Below are 18,490 nucleotides of genomic sequence, written 5' to 3' on the forward strand. Positions count from 1 at the left end.
GTATCTGAGGATGAAAAAGGAGACAAATACAGGTGTATCTGAGGATAAAAAAAGAAAAATACAGGTGTATCCTAGAATGAAAAAAGAAGAGCCACATTTCCACAGTCTTTATTGTCACCACTTAAACTTTGCAGTTCATTTATGATTCAGAGGTACGAGTGTAGCCATTACATTCTGCATGCATGCTGATGGTGGAAGGTCGACATGATCTGACCCTGGTCAGTCCGGGGTCAAGGGTCAAGTCTTCTAATGAGAGTTTGCACTCCGGGGGCATTCATGCATCCGATAGGCACAAAAATAGAAAATACCTGTGAAGACAGAACGACAGGTGAGCTCTGCTATCAAACCATTCAACATTTTAATTTTAAAATCGAACCCTCATGTTGTCTGAAGCCTGGTTTATTCTCTAAGGGGAGCTTTGCTGTTGTGTAAACAACATAGTCATGCACAGGTGTGGCTACATTGCTCTGCAGTACTCTGCTTCAACATTAGCAGTGGGATTTTATAACACGATAACAGAAAAGAAGCTGGAGCTGATAAATGTTGAGCTGATTTGTTTTCACATTCAAGTGTGGACAAACTTAAGGCTGTGTAAGGTCAGACATACTCTAAAGCACATACAGAGTGTAAAAAGCCACCAGTGCAAAGTTTAACCCTGATATTCTCTTGTAGATATTTTTGATTCATTTTTGAGTGGATCTGTGTGTACATCATTGATTAAAATAAAAATACAGCATCTCTGACTGTCGTTGACACATCATCATCATTTGTGCTGCTTGACTATGCAGAGAATTATGGGTAATAACCGGGTACTTCCAATTATTAGTATTGCGGAATTTTGATGGTAAATTGCACTTAATTGCATTTTTAACAAAATATCTAAAATTCAATTATTTGATATTTTAAAACTGTTTTAAGTCCATGTTGACAATGAGAATCAAGTCTTCTGATTGTGCAGATTAATCAATAAAACAAAGTCAAAGAAATGTCTTTATTAAGGATTTTTACATTGATTATTTAAATGCATGCTATGTAGAACTCCTTCACCAGGGGGCTCTCAACCAAAACAGTATCACATTTGACAAATACAGACAAGCCCCGCCCACCTCTGCTGTCCACTGGGATTGAGGACTCTGTTCGAGAAAACAACAACTGTTTTCATTCATAACTCTTATCTACTACTATCACTGGCGGCGTCTGTGTGTGTCTGTGTTGATTTACATGACACACCGTTGCTCCAATTGTCCTCGATACGTCTCAGAAGACTTCTTAAGTGTTCTGGTTTGAAACTGGTGCCACGAAAAAACTCAGGAATATGTTCAGATTTTCTATTAAAGGTGCAGTGTGTAATATTTAGCCTAGTAGCATTTAGCGAAACAAGCTTGGTTAAAATGAAACATAACATTTATAAGTAGATTGATCAAAATTAGTGTTGACATCTGATATACATATATGATAGATCTGACATCTGATTCCTTCTGTGGTGCCATAGAAACAGGCAAAATGCAAAAAATCCAAGATGGCAGCGCCCTTGGAAGGGACCCTCCCTATGTATGAATAAAAGGCTTATTCTGAGTTATTTTAAAGTTGGATTTAAAAAATATGTTATTAGATGTCAACACTAATTTAGAACAATCTACTTATAAATGTTATGTCTCATTTTAACTAAGCTTGTGTTTCTAAATGCTACTAGGCTAAATATTACACACTGCACCTTTAAAGTCAACATTCTGGGATTTCGATGTCAGAGCTAGGAACAACGCCACGCCTGAGTTGAAGGTGTTTCATTTGCTACGAGTGCATAAGAGTAAGAGAGCTGGAAAACAACACATATTTAGGGTCCGAAGACCCCTTCTAGCAGGAGCTAGAGGGGCAAGGACCCTGTTGTATCTGGTCCGTTTCTTTCTTCTTATTATTCCCACGCCTCTGAACCTTAATTTGACCCCCTAAACATGCTCAAAACTCACCAAAATTGGCATACCTCAGATTCTGCGAAAAATTTGATAAAATGAAAAAAAAAACAAAAAAAAAACAAACATGCCAAAATGTGCTCTCTAGCACCACCTAGGCACACTAAAACAGCAATCGTGGCCAGTAGGAATGTCGTAGACAGATCAAACCATTGTTGAAATGCTTGTCTCATCGAGACCCACAAATCACATGCTGACACCCCTAACCTATCTCAAACAGGAAGCCGGCAATTTGCCTTTTAAAATAAAATTTTCTAGGAAAAAAGGGCTCCGAACAAAATGCATCTTCTCCTAGGCCGTAAATCGTATCGGCTTGAAACTCACAGAGAAGACACACTAAGCCATGCTGATCAAAAAATGTTGGGGAATTTGTTGTTTCTCGAAAGGTCCGAATGACAAGCCCTCAAAGTTGGTCAACCCCGAAGAAGCCCTCCCTGCTGCTCACATTCAAATGAATGGGGGGGGGGGGTAAAATACAGCTCCACACAACATGTTGAAGTTGGGCCTCTACACAAAAAACCAAAGGTCCTACAGCTTTAAAAATTACATGGATGGATTCCTGACAAAATTTACTACAAAAATATCTTATTTTTAGAGAGATTTGGTCCAAATTGTGGCATCTGTGAGGTGAGATTCAAAAACATTTCAGTCAATTTCACTCCTGAACAAGAGAGCAGTTGGTGATGATGTCACTCACTGATTGACAGATGAAAGCAGCTGGAATGCAGGCATTAGTTACCATGGCAACCGGGCAGACACAGAGGGCAGGGCTGAGCTCATGAGCTCTGATCATACACACACATGGAGCTGTTCCAATAAAGCAGCCCATTTAAGCAATGCTTTAACGGGATGGTGGGACTTAGGGTGGCTTCTCATCCACATACAGTCCCTCATAAAGTCTTTGGTGTCTTTGGTAATATATCTCATATGAAGTGAATGGGAGAGATGGTGCATTTGTGTGTGTTAGCACGCAAAGCGCGCATGAGTGTGTGTTTGTGTGTCTTACAGATGCAGGTTTTTTGAAGATTACAATAAGCTTACCGTGCAGCTGGTCATGTGACTCACTGAAGGCGGGAAAATGGAATGCTTAATACACACCCATTATAAAGTCTGAGGCTCCTGACAGAGCTGCAGGGACACACCTCAGTCTAACTTTGAGCAGGTCAAAGGATCAAAGAGGGATGAAACCCTCAAAGTGGAGGTCAAACGGGCATGAGGGACGTGCGACAGAGCGAGGACTCGTCCAATGCTGCTTGCAGCTTTAATTAAATAAGATTCACCTGCTCTATGATCCACGATCAACGTGAGCTCTCTTTTGTACTTCTCTATGTTTGTATTAAACGAGAAAGTACTAGAGATTTGTCACACACTGCTGTTAGCATCATTCACTGAGAAATCAGACTTAAATATCTGTTTTGTCAGCTGTAGTCACCGGTGCTGCATACACAAGTTTGATTATGGGTCCTTCCTTATATGGTGGGCGGGCCATGTGATTCTTGGTTAAAGCTTCACAATAAGGTGCGTCACTAAAACTTGTTAAAAAAGTGAAAAGAGACATTTTTAATTCTCCTCTTTGTGTTGTTGTCCCATCACTGCACATATGCACCTGTGTGCAGAGATGCTGAGCATGTACAGTGCTCAACAAATGTATTAGACCACCCTAACCCTAACCAAAGTAAGGTTTATGCCACAGCTGCCCTAAATTAACAGCATTGGTAATTACCTAAATCATTTCTTATGTTTCTGCAATGGTTAATACACCAATATGTAGAAGCTCTTTAACCTAAATGATATTTTTAATGCTAAAATAGAATTATTATTGTTATCCATGAAGTTTACAATTTACTGATTTACAAAAAAACTGAAAAAATAGTAAAGCACATTAATATTTCTTGATTAATATGTCAAATTATAGTTATTTACTGTCATTCCTGAACAGAAAAATGAGTTTTAGTGGTTGAATGTTATGCTTGATTCATTTCTGACTTCTCAGAGAAGCCCAGTGAGCCGGCTCAAATTTGGGTATAAAAAGGTGAATTCAGTTTGAAATTCCTCATTCCTGTTCAAAATGGTAAAACGTGGAGAGCTGACTGAAAATGAAAGAGTCGGCATTAAAGCACTTCATGATGCTGGATGGTCTCTGAGACAGATATGACAGGTGGTCTAACACATTTTTTAAGCCTATCTGCAGTTATTTGGGGAAAAAAATTACCTCCTTCCATGCAAACTGGCCTTTGTGCATGAAGCATCTAATGATGAGGACAATAAAGGCATTTATAGAGTTAATTCTACTGTCTGTGAGAGCTGATGGAAGTGCGCTGCAGTTTTTATGACACATGAACTTTCCAGTGATCTGAAAACAATTTCACCTCTGTATGACTTAAAATAAATGCTGTGTCATTAAATATTACTTTAACATTTCTATTACTAAGCCAGGAGTTAAATCAGTCTGAGACTCCAGCACCTTTTTATCCATGTGTGCCATCGTTATGCTTGAAAAGGATGTGGTTGTTTTCTTTGTGTAGAGAGGAAACTTCATCATGGTGGTGCTGAAGTAAACATATCTAAATTGCCTTTAATTAAATGCACTGTCCATTATTCTGAATATCTAACGTGGATTGTCAGATGTGGGTGGGATGCAGGCACACCTGACACACCTGTTCTGGGTGTGGGCAGTAATGGTCAGAAATCCAGCGGGAGTTTGCGGGAGTGGGGTTTTAGAAAAGAGTCCCACGCAGGGTCTCTACTTTCATAATGAGGGAGAAATGCAGTTAAAAGTGCACTTCTGTGGTCGCGCTGGAATGTGCACGTGCGCTGGGAGCTAGGGCACATGTACATCCTGGGACCAGTTTTAGCATGAACATGAAAGAGCCTTTTAACTGCATTTCTCAGCCACTGTGAGAAATTTATGAGTGAAAATAAAACATCAGTTTTCTGTTTAGGAAATCTGCCGTATAAGGTGCAATTTTATAGAACAGTCCTCAGTTAAAACTAGAAGTAGGACTGAGAGGGAGGTGGACGGTGCTCAGCACTGCCGGAGAGTGTGTGTGTGTGTGTGTGTGTGTGTGAGAGAGAGGGAGAGAGAGAGAGGGAGAGAGATCACAACCTATGGCAGCCTCCACACAGCCTGGTACAGTTACAAAAACAAAGAAATGCTCTGACTTTGAAAATTTATGGAAATACTGTAAAACAAAGGTGTCAAACTCGATCACAGCAGGGGCCAGATTCTGGATTCAGGTCTAACCTAAGAGCCTACTGGGGTCAACACAGACCATAAACTGTCAACCTCATTTTCACCAGTAATAAAAAACAAAACAAAACAAACAAAAAACAAACAAACAAACAAACAAACAAACAAAAAAAATTCAAAAAAAAAAACCAACAAAAAACAAAAAAACAAAACAAAAAAATAAACAGTACTGATGATAAACCATTTAGAAATTCCCCAAAAAGTAAAGGAGGAAAGTTTAAAAGCTTAAAATCTGAGATTAAAGTCCAAATTATCAGTTCTAAAGGTCAGAAAATGATATTAAAAATAGAAAAATAATGTTTTTAAAAAGCAAATATATAAGTAGAGTCTGAAAGGTCAAAATATGAGATAAAATTGGAAATCATAAATTTAAAAGTCAAATATGACCTAAAATTTTGAAGTGTGAGTCTGAAAGGTCAAAATATGGGATTAAAAAGCCAAAGTTAGGGGTTAAAAATTTCAAAATATGAGCAAATTTCAAAATAATGACCTAAAAAGTTAAAAAAATTAAATTTAAAATCATGAATCAAAAAGGTTAAAATATAAGGTTAAAAAGCCAACATAAAGAGTTGAAAAGGTCAAAATATGACTTAAAATTTAAAATTGTGACTCTAAAAGATAAAAATACGACATAAAAAGTCCAAATTCTGAGTTGAAAAGGTCAGAGTTTGAAATATAAAGACAAAATCATAAATTTGAGTCATAATCTTGTGATGCAAAATTCTGACTTATCTAATTTTTCTTACTCTTGAATGTTTAATTTTTCAGATTTTTATGGCTTAACAGGATATTTTAAATAATCAAGGTTAAGTTCACATTTTCAAACTGGAGCAAATCTGCAGGCCTCATACTGGTGGGCCAGTTATAATAGAAATATGAGATCATCTTGTGGGCCGGGTTTAACCATTCCATGGGCCGGATCTGGCCCCCGGGCCTTGGGTTTGACACCCCTGCTGTAAGACCTCAAAATAAAGACATAAAACTGGAACAGTTTTAAACTATTTTAGATTTGTCAGTGCATAAATTCTAACACACTGTTGTTAAAATGCAGAGAAGTGGAACTTCATGGAGGATTAATCAGGATTAAATGAAGGAATTCTGGGATTATTACATTTTATAAAGTGAAGTGTATAAAAAGTAGGACTACGTAAATGTTAATGAGATGAAGATGAAGTCTCCACTGAGCTGTTGGTGAGATTAATATGAGATGAAGGAGCAGCAGTGACTGATTTCACATCACTGTGAGAGCAGGAAGGTGCTACACTGATTAGTACCGCTGCAGCAGCCGGACCGTGGGACTAAAACTACAGAATAGTACGTAATTAATGTGATTTAAAACATGTGGTGCTATTCTGGACCTCTAATTTTATTATATTCAGCACGCTGACACTGACAGGAACTGAACATCATCCAACGGTCCTGCATGTTTGAGTTAGAGACTTAAACACATTCAGGTTAATTAATTCATCCCCTCTGCTTTAATACATTTAATTTGAACATTTATAATGTAGAATTAATCGTTTTTAAGAAGCGAGTGTTTAGCCTGTTGCTCAAATGCCTTCATCAGATATTTTCAGAGTATTTTATCTTCACCTCTCTGAGTGCATTAGTGGTTTATTGAGGAAAGAAACTGCTCAAGGTTTTGGCTTAAAATCAGGTTTAGCAGAAAAAGATAACAGCTGAATGTCAGCAAACAAACAGAGAAAACTCTGCTACTGAGACCAAATACACCAATCTAATCTCTCTGTATAATCCTGCTTCTATCCGCTTTTTAGAGTCATTTCTTTAGACATTTTTCTACGTGGGGTCTAAAGGTCGGCACAAAGATGTGATTCAAATCAACATCTTCATATGAGATTAACTGAGCTCCTCCTGGATGAAATTAATGTCTGTTTTTAGACTTTTGGGGTTTCATGAAATAGAAAGAAGAAAATTAATAGTCATGAACCAGGAGAGAGAGGTGGAGGAAAGAAGCCACAAGCTGGCTTTGAGCCCAGGGCTGCTACTTTGAGCATGTATGGGGGCATGTAAAGACCGTCAGTGCAATAACAGCCCATCACTATAATAAACCACAGATGCATTATGTATCACGCATCAGCATGTGTTTTTGACTTTCCATCTTTACCAGGCAGTCAGTGATCAAACTCAGTCACAGCAGGGGCCGGATTCTGGATTCAGGACTAACCTGAGGGCCTAACAGGGTCGCCTTTTGAACCAGAAACTGTCAGCCTTGATTCGCCAGTAATAAAATATGAAAAAAACCAACTTAGCACTGATGATAAACTATTTTGACATTTAAAAAGTTAAAAAGAAAAGTTTAAAGGCTCACAATCTGAGAAAAATACATTTATTAGTTCAAAAAGGTCAAAACATGAAATTGGAAAATAATGTTTTTTTAATGGTAAATATATTAGAAAGAAGTAAAAATCATGAGTTTAAACAGTCAAAATATGAAATACAATTTGTAATGACAAAATTAAAAGTCAAATGTGAAAAAAAGTTTTAAATTGTGAGTCTTAAAGGTCAAACTATGGGATTATGAAGTCAAAGTTTGGAGTTGAAAATATGAGACAAAATACAAAATAGTTGGTTAAAAAGGTCAAAATATCACTTAAAAATTAGAATTATGAATCTTAAAGCTCAAAATATTATATGAGAAGTCAAAATTATGAGTGGAAATGCTCAAAGTATGAAATTAAAAGTCAGAATCCTAAGTTTGAGACTTAAATGTGAGATGTTAAATTGAAAATGTGAAATTAAAACACAAATGACTTTCTTTTCCCACATTCCTGACTTCTTATCTAAATATTTTTACTCCTTTTTCAGATTCTGTGATCTTAAATCATCAGGATAAGTTCACATTTTTATACTTGAGGAAATCTGCAGACCTCAGACTGATGGGCCAGTTAGAACAGAAATATCAGATCATCTTACGTGCCGGATTTAACTGTTCCACGGGCCGGATTTGGCCCCCGGGCCTTGAGTTTGACACCTGTGCGCTACGCTCTAAGTATGAGTTTGCATCCATGCATCCTCCACCTTCAGCCTTGCCTGGTACTCACTTTTGATCACCAAAACCTGCTCTAGCAGAGGCTCACGTGTTTAAATGTCACAGTGACTGAAACTCTTTACTGAATTTACTTTTTTGACAAAAATTCCCCTGGTTTGATCACTAGACATGGTGCTTTTGTCTCAGTATGACCCCAGACAGTCAGACAGTGAAAATAAAATGTTATGTGTCTTTTCATACCCTGTATGTAAACTTCTGGCTAAAACAAGGTAAATACAGGTCTCTCTTTATCTTAGTCCTCTCTGTTTTGGAGTGAAATTAGGGGAGCCTCTGAAGATTCTCAGCCGTTGTGTTGGCTGCATAAAGCTCAGCGTCCACTGTGTGATTTCAGGCTGACTCTCTAGTAGTGATGGTGGAAGGTCTGCTCACACTGTGTGAATGAATCTTTTATGACACATGACCAGTATGCACGGTGACCAGCAGGGGACTCAGTAGGCGGAGACAGTCATCTCCCAACCAGAGGGCTGTGGGTTTGATCCCCAGCTCCTACAGTCAGTCACATGTTGGAGTGTTCTTGGGTGAGACTGTGAACACATTTAACCTGTTTGCATGCTGCTGTCAGGGAGATTTAACATGCTGTCTTACATTTTACAAGGAAAAAAACGCCCCAGAGTTGGAGAATCTGCTTGGGGATCTGCTCCTACTGTGCACTCATACACTTAAACATAGTGTTAGGAGTAAGCATGATAGATAGAGTCCCTCTTCCTTTCCTTTCTTTCCTTTCCTTTCTCTCTTGTAAATTGTTTTGGACTGGTTTCCATGTGGGAAATAAACATTGGGTTAAGCTGTGTTGGAGTGTCCGACCGTCTTGAATGCACCATGACAGCAGTGCACGCGAAGCTGCAGCTGTGTCACCTTTAAACGACGTCAGAAGACTCAGGTAGTGGGGAACGCTGCCACTGAGAGAAGAAGACGCCAACTCGGACTCTACAGCAACCCAAACCCCACGGACCTGAATGAAACTAGTCATTGTTTTTGAGTTGTTACCCAACTGAACTGAAAGAAAGCTTGGGCTCGCCAAACCACGCAATGCTTCAACAGCGAACTAGGCCGGAGGCCCTGACGACTACAGCGTGCAGGTGAGCTTACCCAGCTTGTGTTTCCAACACTGAAAACCAGTCCTGTTTTCTTTTCTCTTTTCTTTAATACATTAGATGTCAGGGCTTTAGTTTCTGGCGTTGTTAATTTACCCGGGTTTAGTCTGCAACAAAAAAAAAAGGGACAACTCGTTGGGACTTTGTGATTCATTGTGAAAAATAACACAATCACCTGGAAAGTCAGGTAATTTGTGCAACTCAGACTTTGTGTCTGAAACAACATGCATTTGCATCGTCCACATATAACAGGAAACGGCCCTGTAGATATGACGCTTCCTGTGACTGATATAGAAGCGAGGGGTATCTCTGGCTTTGAAAACTTTGAAATATTTAAAATAAAGCAAGTTCTCAACTAAGAATATACTACATAGGCTTATTCTTATCTTAGTGAGACATTTCAGTGCAAAAATCCTACATGTTGTGCCTTTAAAGCCCCCAGTTTTATTTCAGAGTATTACTGGACTCAAATAGATTTTGGGGATCGTGTAAATAAAAGCGTTAGGCCTGAAGAGGACAGGAGAGAGTAACAGTAAAGTTTAAAATAAGGGCTGGGAGCATTAACTGAGATGCAGTTAATGATCATAATGACGGGGTTCATTTGTATGATCGCAGTGTTAGCAGGCCTCATTGCCCCTTTAACCCAGGCCAGAGTCTCCCTGCAGCAACAGTGGTCTAAAATAAGTCCAGCACTGTTCCTGAAAGTCTCATTTAACTTTAAAAACTCAGTGGACAAGTCAGAGTCATCTGAACCTTCAGACATCAAACTGTTTTTTACTGTCCATTTTCCTTCTCAATGCACAACAAAAATGTGACTGTGAAACAGATAAATCACAACCATAGAAATACTAGTTGTGATTTAAATGTTTGATTAACATGCGGCTCAGGTAATTTTCATGTTTACCTGAAAAGAAGGTGAGGACCACAGACACCCAGCCGATGATATAAGACCAGGAGAACCTATAGTTCCCGTAGCGTTTCCCGTAGTAGTTAATCGTCACTCCAGTGTACACGGCCATCGCTAGAAACACTAAAAAGCCTAAAAAGGGTGAGAAAAAGGGAAATGAGACTCCTGCAGGACAGTGAGTAGTCAGGGAATGTTTATTTTCAGGAGCAGAGCAAAGATCTGAGTGGACTTACATGAGATGAAAAACAAAATGCCTGCAGCAAAGGTTTTGTCAAACCTGTCGAAGGACGAGTAATGGATGAAGGCCATGATGCCGATGATGATGCCGATGAAACAGGCCAGAAGAGAGAGGATCATGAGGGCGCGCGTGGCGTCTAGGTGGGCTGTGAGAGAGGTCAAAGGTCAATAGGAGTCAGTGCTGGGGTCAGAGCAAGTGACCTGGTCAGGTTAGGTTAACAAACCAACGTGAAGAAGAACACGCCTGGAAACATCTGTGAGCCGAATAACCAGAATAATCAGACCGATGTCACACAGAGAAACTAAACCCATCAAACAAATCATCAATAGAAATCACCCAAAGAACAGCACAATAAAGATTAAAACACGTGCAGTCTATAAAAAACAGACATGTCAGCCCGCTGAAAACATTGCAATAACAGTAGAACCTTTGAAAATGACCTGAACCCACCATCATTACCTTTAGAGGCGGCTATGGTCGTTTCTTTTTGTTCTTTTTTGATTATTTTGACTGTGTAAGTCACTGATCATCAACTGGTGGCCCAGGGGCCATATCAGGCCCCCCAATACTTCCTGTCCAGCCCCCGAAAGATCTTTAAATTCAGAAAAGGAGGGAAAGAAGATGTTGTGGTTTTAAGAGTATCCTTTGGCTTTAAATGAGGGGTTAACACTGGCAAAAGTGTTACAAAAATAATGGGTGATAATGGGGAGTGGCACAAAAGGACAAAAAATGGCAGAAAATGTGGTGAAAAGAAGTCGAATGTGGAAAAAAAATGCTAAAAGAGGAAATACGGGGCAAAAGGTATCAAAAATTGTTTAAAACTGGCAAAAATAGCGCAAGAAAGTACTTTAAAAATGGGCAAAAACTGAAGAAAAGTGGCAAAATGGATAAAAGAGTGGCACAAAGAGGATGAAACATGCAAGGAAAGTGGTTTAAAAGGGGCTAAAGAACTGAAAAACATTGAGTTAAAGAGGCAAACAGTTTAAAAAAAGGGTTAAAAGTTTTCAAAAATACAGCAGAAATAGCCTGATAAAGTGGTGAAAATGGGTTAAAGACTGGCACACAGGGGCAATGATAGGCAGGAAAGTTGCAAAAAGGGGTGAAAGAGTGGCAAACATTGATTTTCAAGTTGCAACAATTATTTTTAAAAAATTAAAGAAAAGGGGTTAAAAAGCGGCCAAAATGGATAAAAGAGTGGGTAAAACATGCAGGAAAAGTGGTTCAGGAGGAGTTCAATCTTGCAAAAATTAGTAAAAGAGGAAAAAAGAGGCAAACAGTATTAAAAAGGGGTTAAAAGTGTCAAAAATGAGTTAGTACTGGTACTAAATCACCCCTTCTCTGAAAGAAAATACAAATACTGCTGCAATAATAACTTAATCAAACCAAAATATTTATTTAACTTTTGTCTAAGTGAAAGTCCGGACCCCAGAGTTTCTGTCGAGACTAAATCTGACCCTTGTGCAGATGTACTTGACCCCTGGTGTAAGTGCTATCAACGTACATTCAGAGAGCACAACAGAGTTTTTAAACACTTAAACCGGCACCTGAAGGGTTAAATCCCCACAAATGGATTAATATTTAATATTTATGATCAGGTCTGAGTTTGGTTTAAAAATTATGAAAAAGAGTTGAAATTTTCTTTAAATGCAAAATATTTTTATTGTTTTTTTTAGTGACCATTTAGGGCCATGCAATAATTTATCAAAATTTAGACTAATAATGCATTCAAATAAAAGTTGTTGCTCATTACATGTTTAACCTTATGAAAATCTATCATAGGAAATGTAATTTGCATGTAGTAAATGAGAAATATTTTATTTTTGTATGTTTTTTTATTTTATTTATTTATTTATTTTTAACAAATGAGAGGGTTTTTACATTTAAACATGCATTTAAAGGGTTAAATCCCCCCAAAAATGTATATTTGATCAGTTCTGTTCTTTGCTAGAGTGAATGCAGAAGAAGTTAGAAAATAATATTTTTGTACATTCATTTGGAATATTGTGATTTATTTATACTGCCATTTTTTAAATCACAAACACCCTGAGTGTAATATTTATTTTACCCAGTAAAAATACCTAAATAAGTCTAAAAATTGTTTTGTTACTTGTCAAATGTTGTCATGGAGTGTTTTTAACCACAGAATTCAGAGTGCTATTCACCTTCCTAAATCTTTATCAAGTTCAAAAGGTAAAAAAAAACAAAAACTATCATACTCCTAAAAAACAGCAGCTTTACTGAAATTCACTGGAAACATTTCTATACAATCAAAAACTAAACAAAGAGACATTCATGAGGACTCTTCCTGTTTTCGTGAGCTGCTAAAATGTAGAAATCTCCCCGACACGCTCCATGCTCCTAAATTTAACCAATGATAACAAAATGGAAAATAACTATTAGTTAATCTTGAACTCTATAGAGCAGCGGTTTTCAAAGTGAGATTTGCTTTGCTAACTTCGGCTGTGCATGGAGCAAAATGGATAGACTTATAATTACTATAGAGTATATATTTTATACTATAGAGTCAACTATTCAAGCTGGGATTTTCCTGCAAGGATCCCCATGGTGCTCCAATCACAGTGTTAAACAGCGTAAGGCTGGATAACCTTGGGGCCATCTTAGACTGAGCAACAAGTCTAGTGACCAAACGAGGAGAATTTTTAACAGGAAGTGAAAAATATTTTGGTACACTGGCACTGATCAAAAGTGAATACCAGGAAAGGCTGAAGGTGGAGGATGGTCTGCAGTTATTCAATCCTGCATCAACTGTACAGATGAAAACTTGCAGCTCCCACTAATAAGAGCGTAGAGCAAAGTAAGCAGGTAGTATTGGCAATAGAGTCATTACTGAAGCTAAATAACTGAGTACCTGGGAAAGATGAATGTTTAAGAAGATTTGCAGACCAAAATATCAAAAATATACAAATGTTATAAATGTTTGAAGATATGGTTGTTTCTCTCAGGGGAGGCTCACTCTCCCACACTTTGAAAACCCCTGCTATAGAGCCAACCCAGGACCTCAGAAATGTTGGGATCCTGGAGGAGAGAAGCTGCATATGAGCCCAACAATATTTTACAAACATTCTTCTTTTTCACTCAGTTTTGAAAACAGATCTAATCCTGGCCCAGGTGAACGTTAGCCAAGAGGCTAGCAGGGATGTTGCAGATCCATGTTTGAAACCACATCTCAGAAGGACTCTCTAACTGGGCCAGTGAGGGGCCCGGTTATCTCTGTGGGCAGGCCTGTGTGAGTGTAAGGTTGTACAGTAAACCTCTGACTGACCAACAGTTAGAGCCTGAACAGGACCAAAGTGAGATTATCTAATATCCTTTTTATCAATGAAGCACTTTTAGATAATTGAATTACATGAAAATACAGCCCTGGTGTCAACACATTTATGTGTTTGCATATATTTGATATAAAAAAACATAAATATAAAATCAAATAAGTCTTTTGGGGTTTTATTAGAGGTCAAAGTATTTCTGATACTTGGAGTCCAGCGTGCATGCGACTGTTTTTGCAGTTTATTTCCATTTAGACATGCACGACTTCTTCTTACTTCTCTTCTGACTCCTGTGTGCCTTCTCTGTTTGCCCACAGCCCTGCAGTCTCATGCCCTTATATGGGCATAAGATGGGGTTTGTTGAGGCGTAGATCTGGTTATGTCGAGCCCCATGTATGTCGGAGGTTCATGTCCAGCCTGTGGCTCCTTTCCCACATGACACTTCCTGCTCTACCGTCAGTGTTTCAGACTCTATCATCTGTCTTTCTCTGTAAATAGAGGCATAATTCGCCCCAAAACCTTAAAATATACATTTAAGAAAAAGAGTTTTGTCTCTGTCCTACTAAGGGAAATAATCTTCCTGCTTACAAGGACCTGGCATTCATCAATACAATAATACAGGAGAGAACAATTAAAGTAGTTTAGACCATGTCATGAATCTGACGGAGGTTTCTCTCAGAAACTTTCTGAGCAAATTTGAGAAAAATCTCAGGAAGACGTTGATGAATGAGGCATTTAAACGTGGCCTCAGTTTCCCGCCCTAAAGCCTTGTGTTTTTCCCAGTATCTTAGCTAGCATCCTATTTTGAACTTCCTCTGTCTTTCTGGCTAACAGTAAGTTCTTTGCTGCTCTTACCGACGCTGTCGCTGTGAGGGAAGCATTTTCCAGGCATGCAGTAGCGCCACAGGCCCTGGTGCATGTGGTTACTGGACTGACGATACTGCATCCAGTAATCTGTTGCTGTGGAAACAATCAGGAGGATGTTCCCCACGCCTGCACAGAACAGCCCTCCACCCATGAAGCTGTACATCCTGCACCTGGAGACAGAGAGACAGAGGGACATAAGGTCACTTAGCATCAGCGGTCAGCGGCCCCCTCCTCTCCACCTCAAACACACACACTTCAGGGAGAGAGCCTCTAAGTGTCAGTAATTGCGTTGTAATGAACATATTATTTCCACTGGATTGAGCTCCGGGGTCGCTGGTGTGCATACGCTCCACTTTGTTCTCCGAGAGATCAGTCCTTGAAGATGGGCTTTACCTAGCCCCCCACCCCCACACGAGTCCAGCGATGCTTTGATACTTGATCCATCTATTGCTCATTGTTCCACCTGGATGCAATGTCCTGCATCCGTCCTCTCAGTCTCATGGAGAGCTGCCGTGGATTTTTCAGGGGGGAAAGATGATAGAGTGATATATCTTGTTATGTCTGAAACCGGGACGGGATGCTCGTTGAAGAGCTCTGTGTATTCATTGAAGAGCTCAGGATCACATTTCCCTCCGAGCATCCTCTCTGTGATCTCCAGCAGCTGTTTCAATCCAAACCAGAACTCCTTTAGGTCTGTTTGATCCTCAGGACAATAAAGTCTCAATTATCGCAGACTCAGAACATTCTGATAACCTTTTTATGACAGCTGGATAGGTATTTTAGACCAGTGATACTCAACGTGTGGCTCTGGAGCCACATGTGGCTCTTTAATGTCTTCATTTTAAACATTACTCCCCAGAAAACCATAAAAAATGGTGCCATTTTCACCATTTTTGCCCATTTTCACCCATCTAAGATATTTTTTGGCCATTTTGCAACTTCTTTTTGACACCTAGTCCCAATTTTGCCACTTTTATCCCATTTTTACCCTTTCTCACCATTTTTTTGCCACTTTTTGCCCATTTAAGCTACATTTTGCCATTAAATACCGCCTTTTCCAGATTTTTGCCCATTTCTGCAACTTTTTTTTGACACTTTTTTTCCCATTGTTGCCACTTTTATCCCATCCTTGCCCTTTTTTTTTTACCATTTCTTGCCACTTTTCGTCCAAATAAGCTACCTTTTGCCATTAAATACCACTTATTTCCTTTTTTAATTTGTTTTTTTGCCACATTTTGCCCATTTAAGCTACATTTTGCCATTACATACCACTTGTTTCCCATTTTTTTTGCCAATTTTTGCCAATCTTGACTGCTTTATGCCCATTTTGGTCACTTTTCACTCATTTTTTGCCACTTTTTTGTCCCTTTTCACCTATTTTTGCTACTTTCTGACCATTTTCCCACTATCTTTCCCCATTTTCACCCAGTTTTGCTGCATTTTTTACCATTTTTGCCACCTGTAACTTTTTTGTTGTCACATTTTTGCCGCTTTTCACCACTTAGATTGTGTCTCTTGCAAAAGTATTTCTCAGCAGTTTGGCTCTTTGGTTAAGTAACACTGTGTTAGAGCATTTTCTTAAAAAAGCAAACGTGTCGTTCATTTTCCTTCACTCAGAGAGGCCTTGATGAACGGTTTCCTCTCAGTCACATCACTCAGCATGTGTGCCGCTGTCTCCAGAGTCTGATTTTACTGTAAAAGAGCTGAGAGATTAAGATAAAGAGGCTGCTTGTTATACAAGCAAGCATTTTCCAATAAATGTAAATAAATAAGTCCTTCATCACTGTAGAGGAATGTTGTCCCATTCTTCTTTGCAGAATTGTCTTAGCTCAGCCATATTGGAGGGGTTTCCAGCATGAACGATCTGTTTTAGGTCAGGCCACAGCATCTCAGTCAGATTTAAGTCCAGACTTTGACTAGACCACTCCAGAACCTTTATCTAGTTTTTAGTCCATTCAGAGGTGGACTTCCTGGTGTGTTTGGGATCATCGTCCTGCTGCAGAACCCAAGAGTGCTTGAGCCTGAGGTCATGAACTGATGGTTGGACGTTATCCTTCAGGATTTTCTGCTAGAGAGCAGAATTCATAGTTCAAGTGGTCCAGATCCTGGTCCAGACATCTCACTACCACCACCATGTCTGCCTGTTGGTCTGATGAAATGTTAGTTTTACTCCAGAGGCACACCCTCCACAAAGTTCTGCTTTTGTCTGATCAGTCCACAGAATATTTTCCCAGAAGTCTTGGGGATCATCAGGATGTTTGATGCCATTGTTGCCCAGTCTTTTTCTTATTGTTGAGTCAGTGAGGCCTGCAGGTCTTTAGATGTCGTTCTGGGCTCTTTTGGGACATCCTAAATGGGTCGTCAAGGCACTCTTAGAGTCACCTTGGTAGGACGCCCACTCCTGGGTAGGTTCACCACTGTTCACAGTTTTCTCCATTTGTGGATAATGGCTCTCTCTGGTTGGCTGAAGTCCCAAAGCCAAAGAAATATCTTTGTAGCCGTTTCCTGCTAGATGTCAGTGATGTTGTTTCTCATCTGGTCTTGAATTTCTTTAGATGGTACTTCACTTTGTCACAGGTTCTATTCAACAAATCAGGCAGTAATCAGGCCTGGCAGTGGATAGTGGAATTTAACTTTAAATGAAATCATCATTTAAAACTGACTGTTGTATTTACTCAGGCTATCTTTGTCTGATGTTAGAATTAGTCAAGAGATCTGAAACATTTAAGTGTGACAAATATGCAGCATTATACATACTTATATAGTTTTTTAAAGCACTGTAGCATCGGACAGTTTGATTCTAGCTGACAACTGCAACCCCTGACCCCTACGGTCTGAAACAGGCTTGTGATGTCACCAATCAGTGGTCTGAACTGGACTCTAGGGTTGCTAATGCTTTACAAATGCATCAGTAGAGCATTCATAGCTCTGCCCAGTACTTTGTGATGTATGGCTATTTCAGACCGGTGCATGGCGGCCATGTTACGGTTTGCTTGTAAACAAGTCAGGGCTGTTAGAGGGCCTGCATGGGCCTGAAATGATAAATAGAGATTTGTTTGTTTATTTACGCTGTTCACATTGGTCGAATATTTATTACAAACAGTATGGTCGCACTTACGATCTGTGCTTTTCAAATTAAAAGCCTAGTTTGATATTTCTGTGGAGAAACTAGCCCTGACTGCAGCGAGTGCTTTAGTTTTCCAGCTCAATTATGCATTGAGTCATCATTTGTAGGAAGGTTTATTGAGATAAATCTTATAAAGAAAGGCAGAGCTGACAGCAGGGAGACAGAACCAGAGTGCAGCAAAAGCCTGGTCAAATATTTCTGTGGAGCTTTAAGAGTCTGAGCCGTCTCCACAATAAATCACAGAAATAAAACAAAAAACATAAATATATCATTCACAGCATTACTGGACTAAATTCAGTATAAGCTTACCTTGATTAACCCTTGTAATGACGGCGTCAAAGCAGACAGGATGACCTGACAAATAAAAGATCCTTCAATGACAGGACGGGCGTGAGCAGCAGGCCGACAGCACTAACGTTTGACGGGCTGAATAGGGAGAAACTGGGGCTACAACAAACACAGAGAGACACAAAAGACCGGGCTGACCAGCAGCCAATCAGCAGCCAGCGGTGCCCAGGTTTGGGAATCTGCTGAAAAAACAGAAATGTCCAAAGCTTGGCGAGCTGAAGTAATAGTGATGACTGCACGGTTTTGATTGAAAGTGGAGGGCTGAACCGGCTTTAGAGGAGGCGACTGACCAGTCTTTGGGAACTCTGCCGGAGTTCTGTTTCATTTTTAGAGCA

At 39.3% G+C, this 18,490-nt stretch overlaps 1 protein-coding gene across 1 annotated transcript; it reads right to left on the minus strand.

Moving 5' to 3' along the window:
- Window positions 1-246: 246 nt before the first annotated feature.
- Window positions 247-18,202, minus strand: lim2.1 (lens intrinsic membrane protein 2.1). Its single transcript, XM_041802088.1, has 5 exons — window positions 18,117-18,202; window positions 14,669-14,850; window positions 10,525-10,674; window positions 10,289-10,423; window positions 247-308 (listed from the first exon to the last, which is right to left on the minus strand). The coding sequence occupies exons 2-5, from the start codon at window positions 14,841-14,843 to the stop codon at window positions 247-249; spliced, it is 522 nt and encodes a 173-aa protein (XP_041658022.1). The 5' UTR covers window positions 14,844-14,850; window positions 18,117-18,202.
- Between the last annotated feature and the right edge of the window lie 288 nt (window positions 18,203-18,490).

This window comes from Cheilinus undulatus, linkage group 12 (genome assembly GCF_018320785.1).
Source record: "Cheilinus undulatus linkage group 12, ASM1832078v1, whole genome shotgun sequence".
NCBI classification, from domain to species: Eukaryota; Metazoa; Chordata; class Actinopteri; order Labriformes; family Labridae; genus Cheilinus; species Cheilinus undulatus.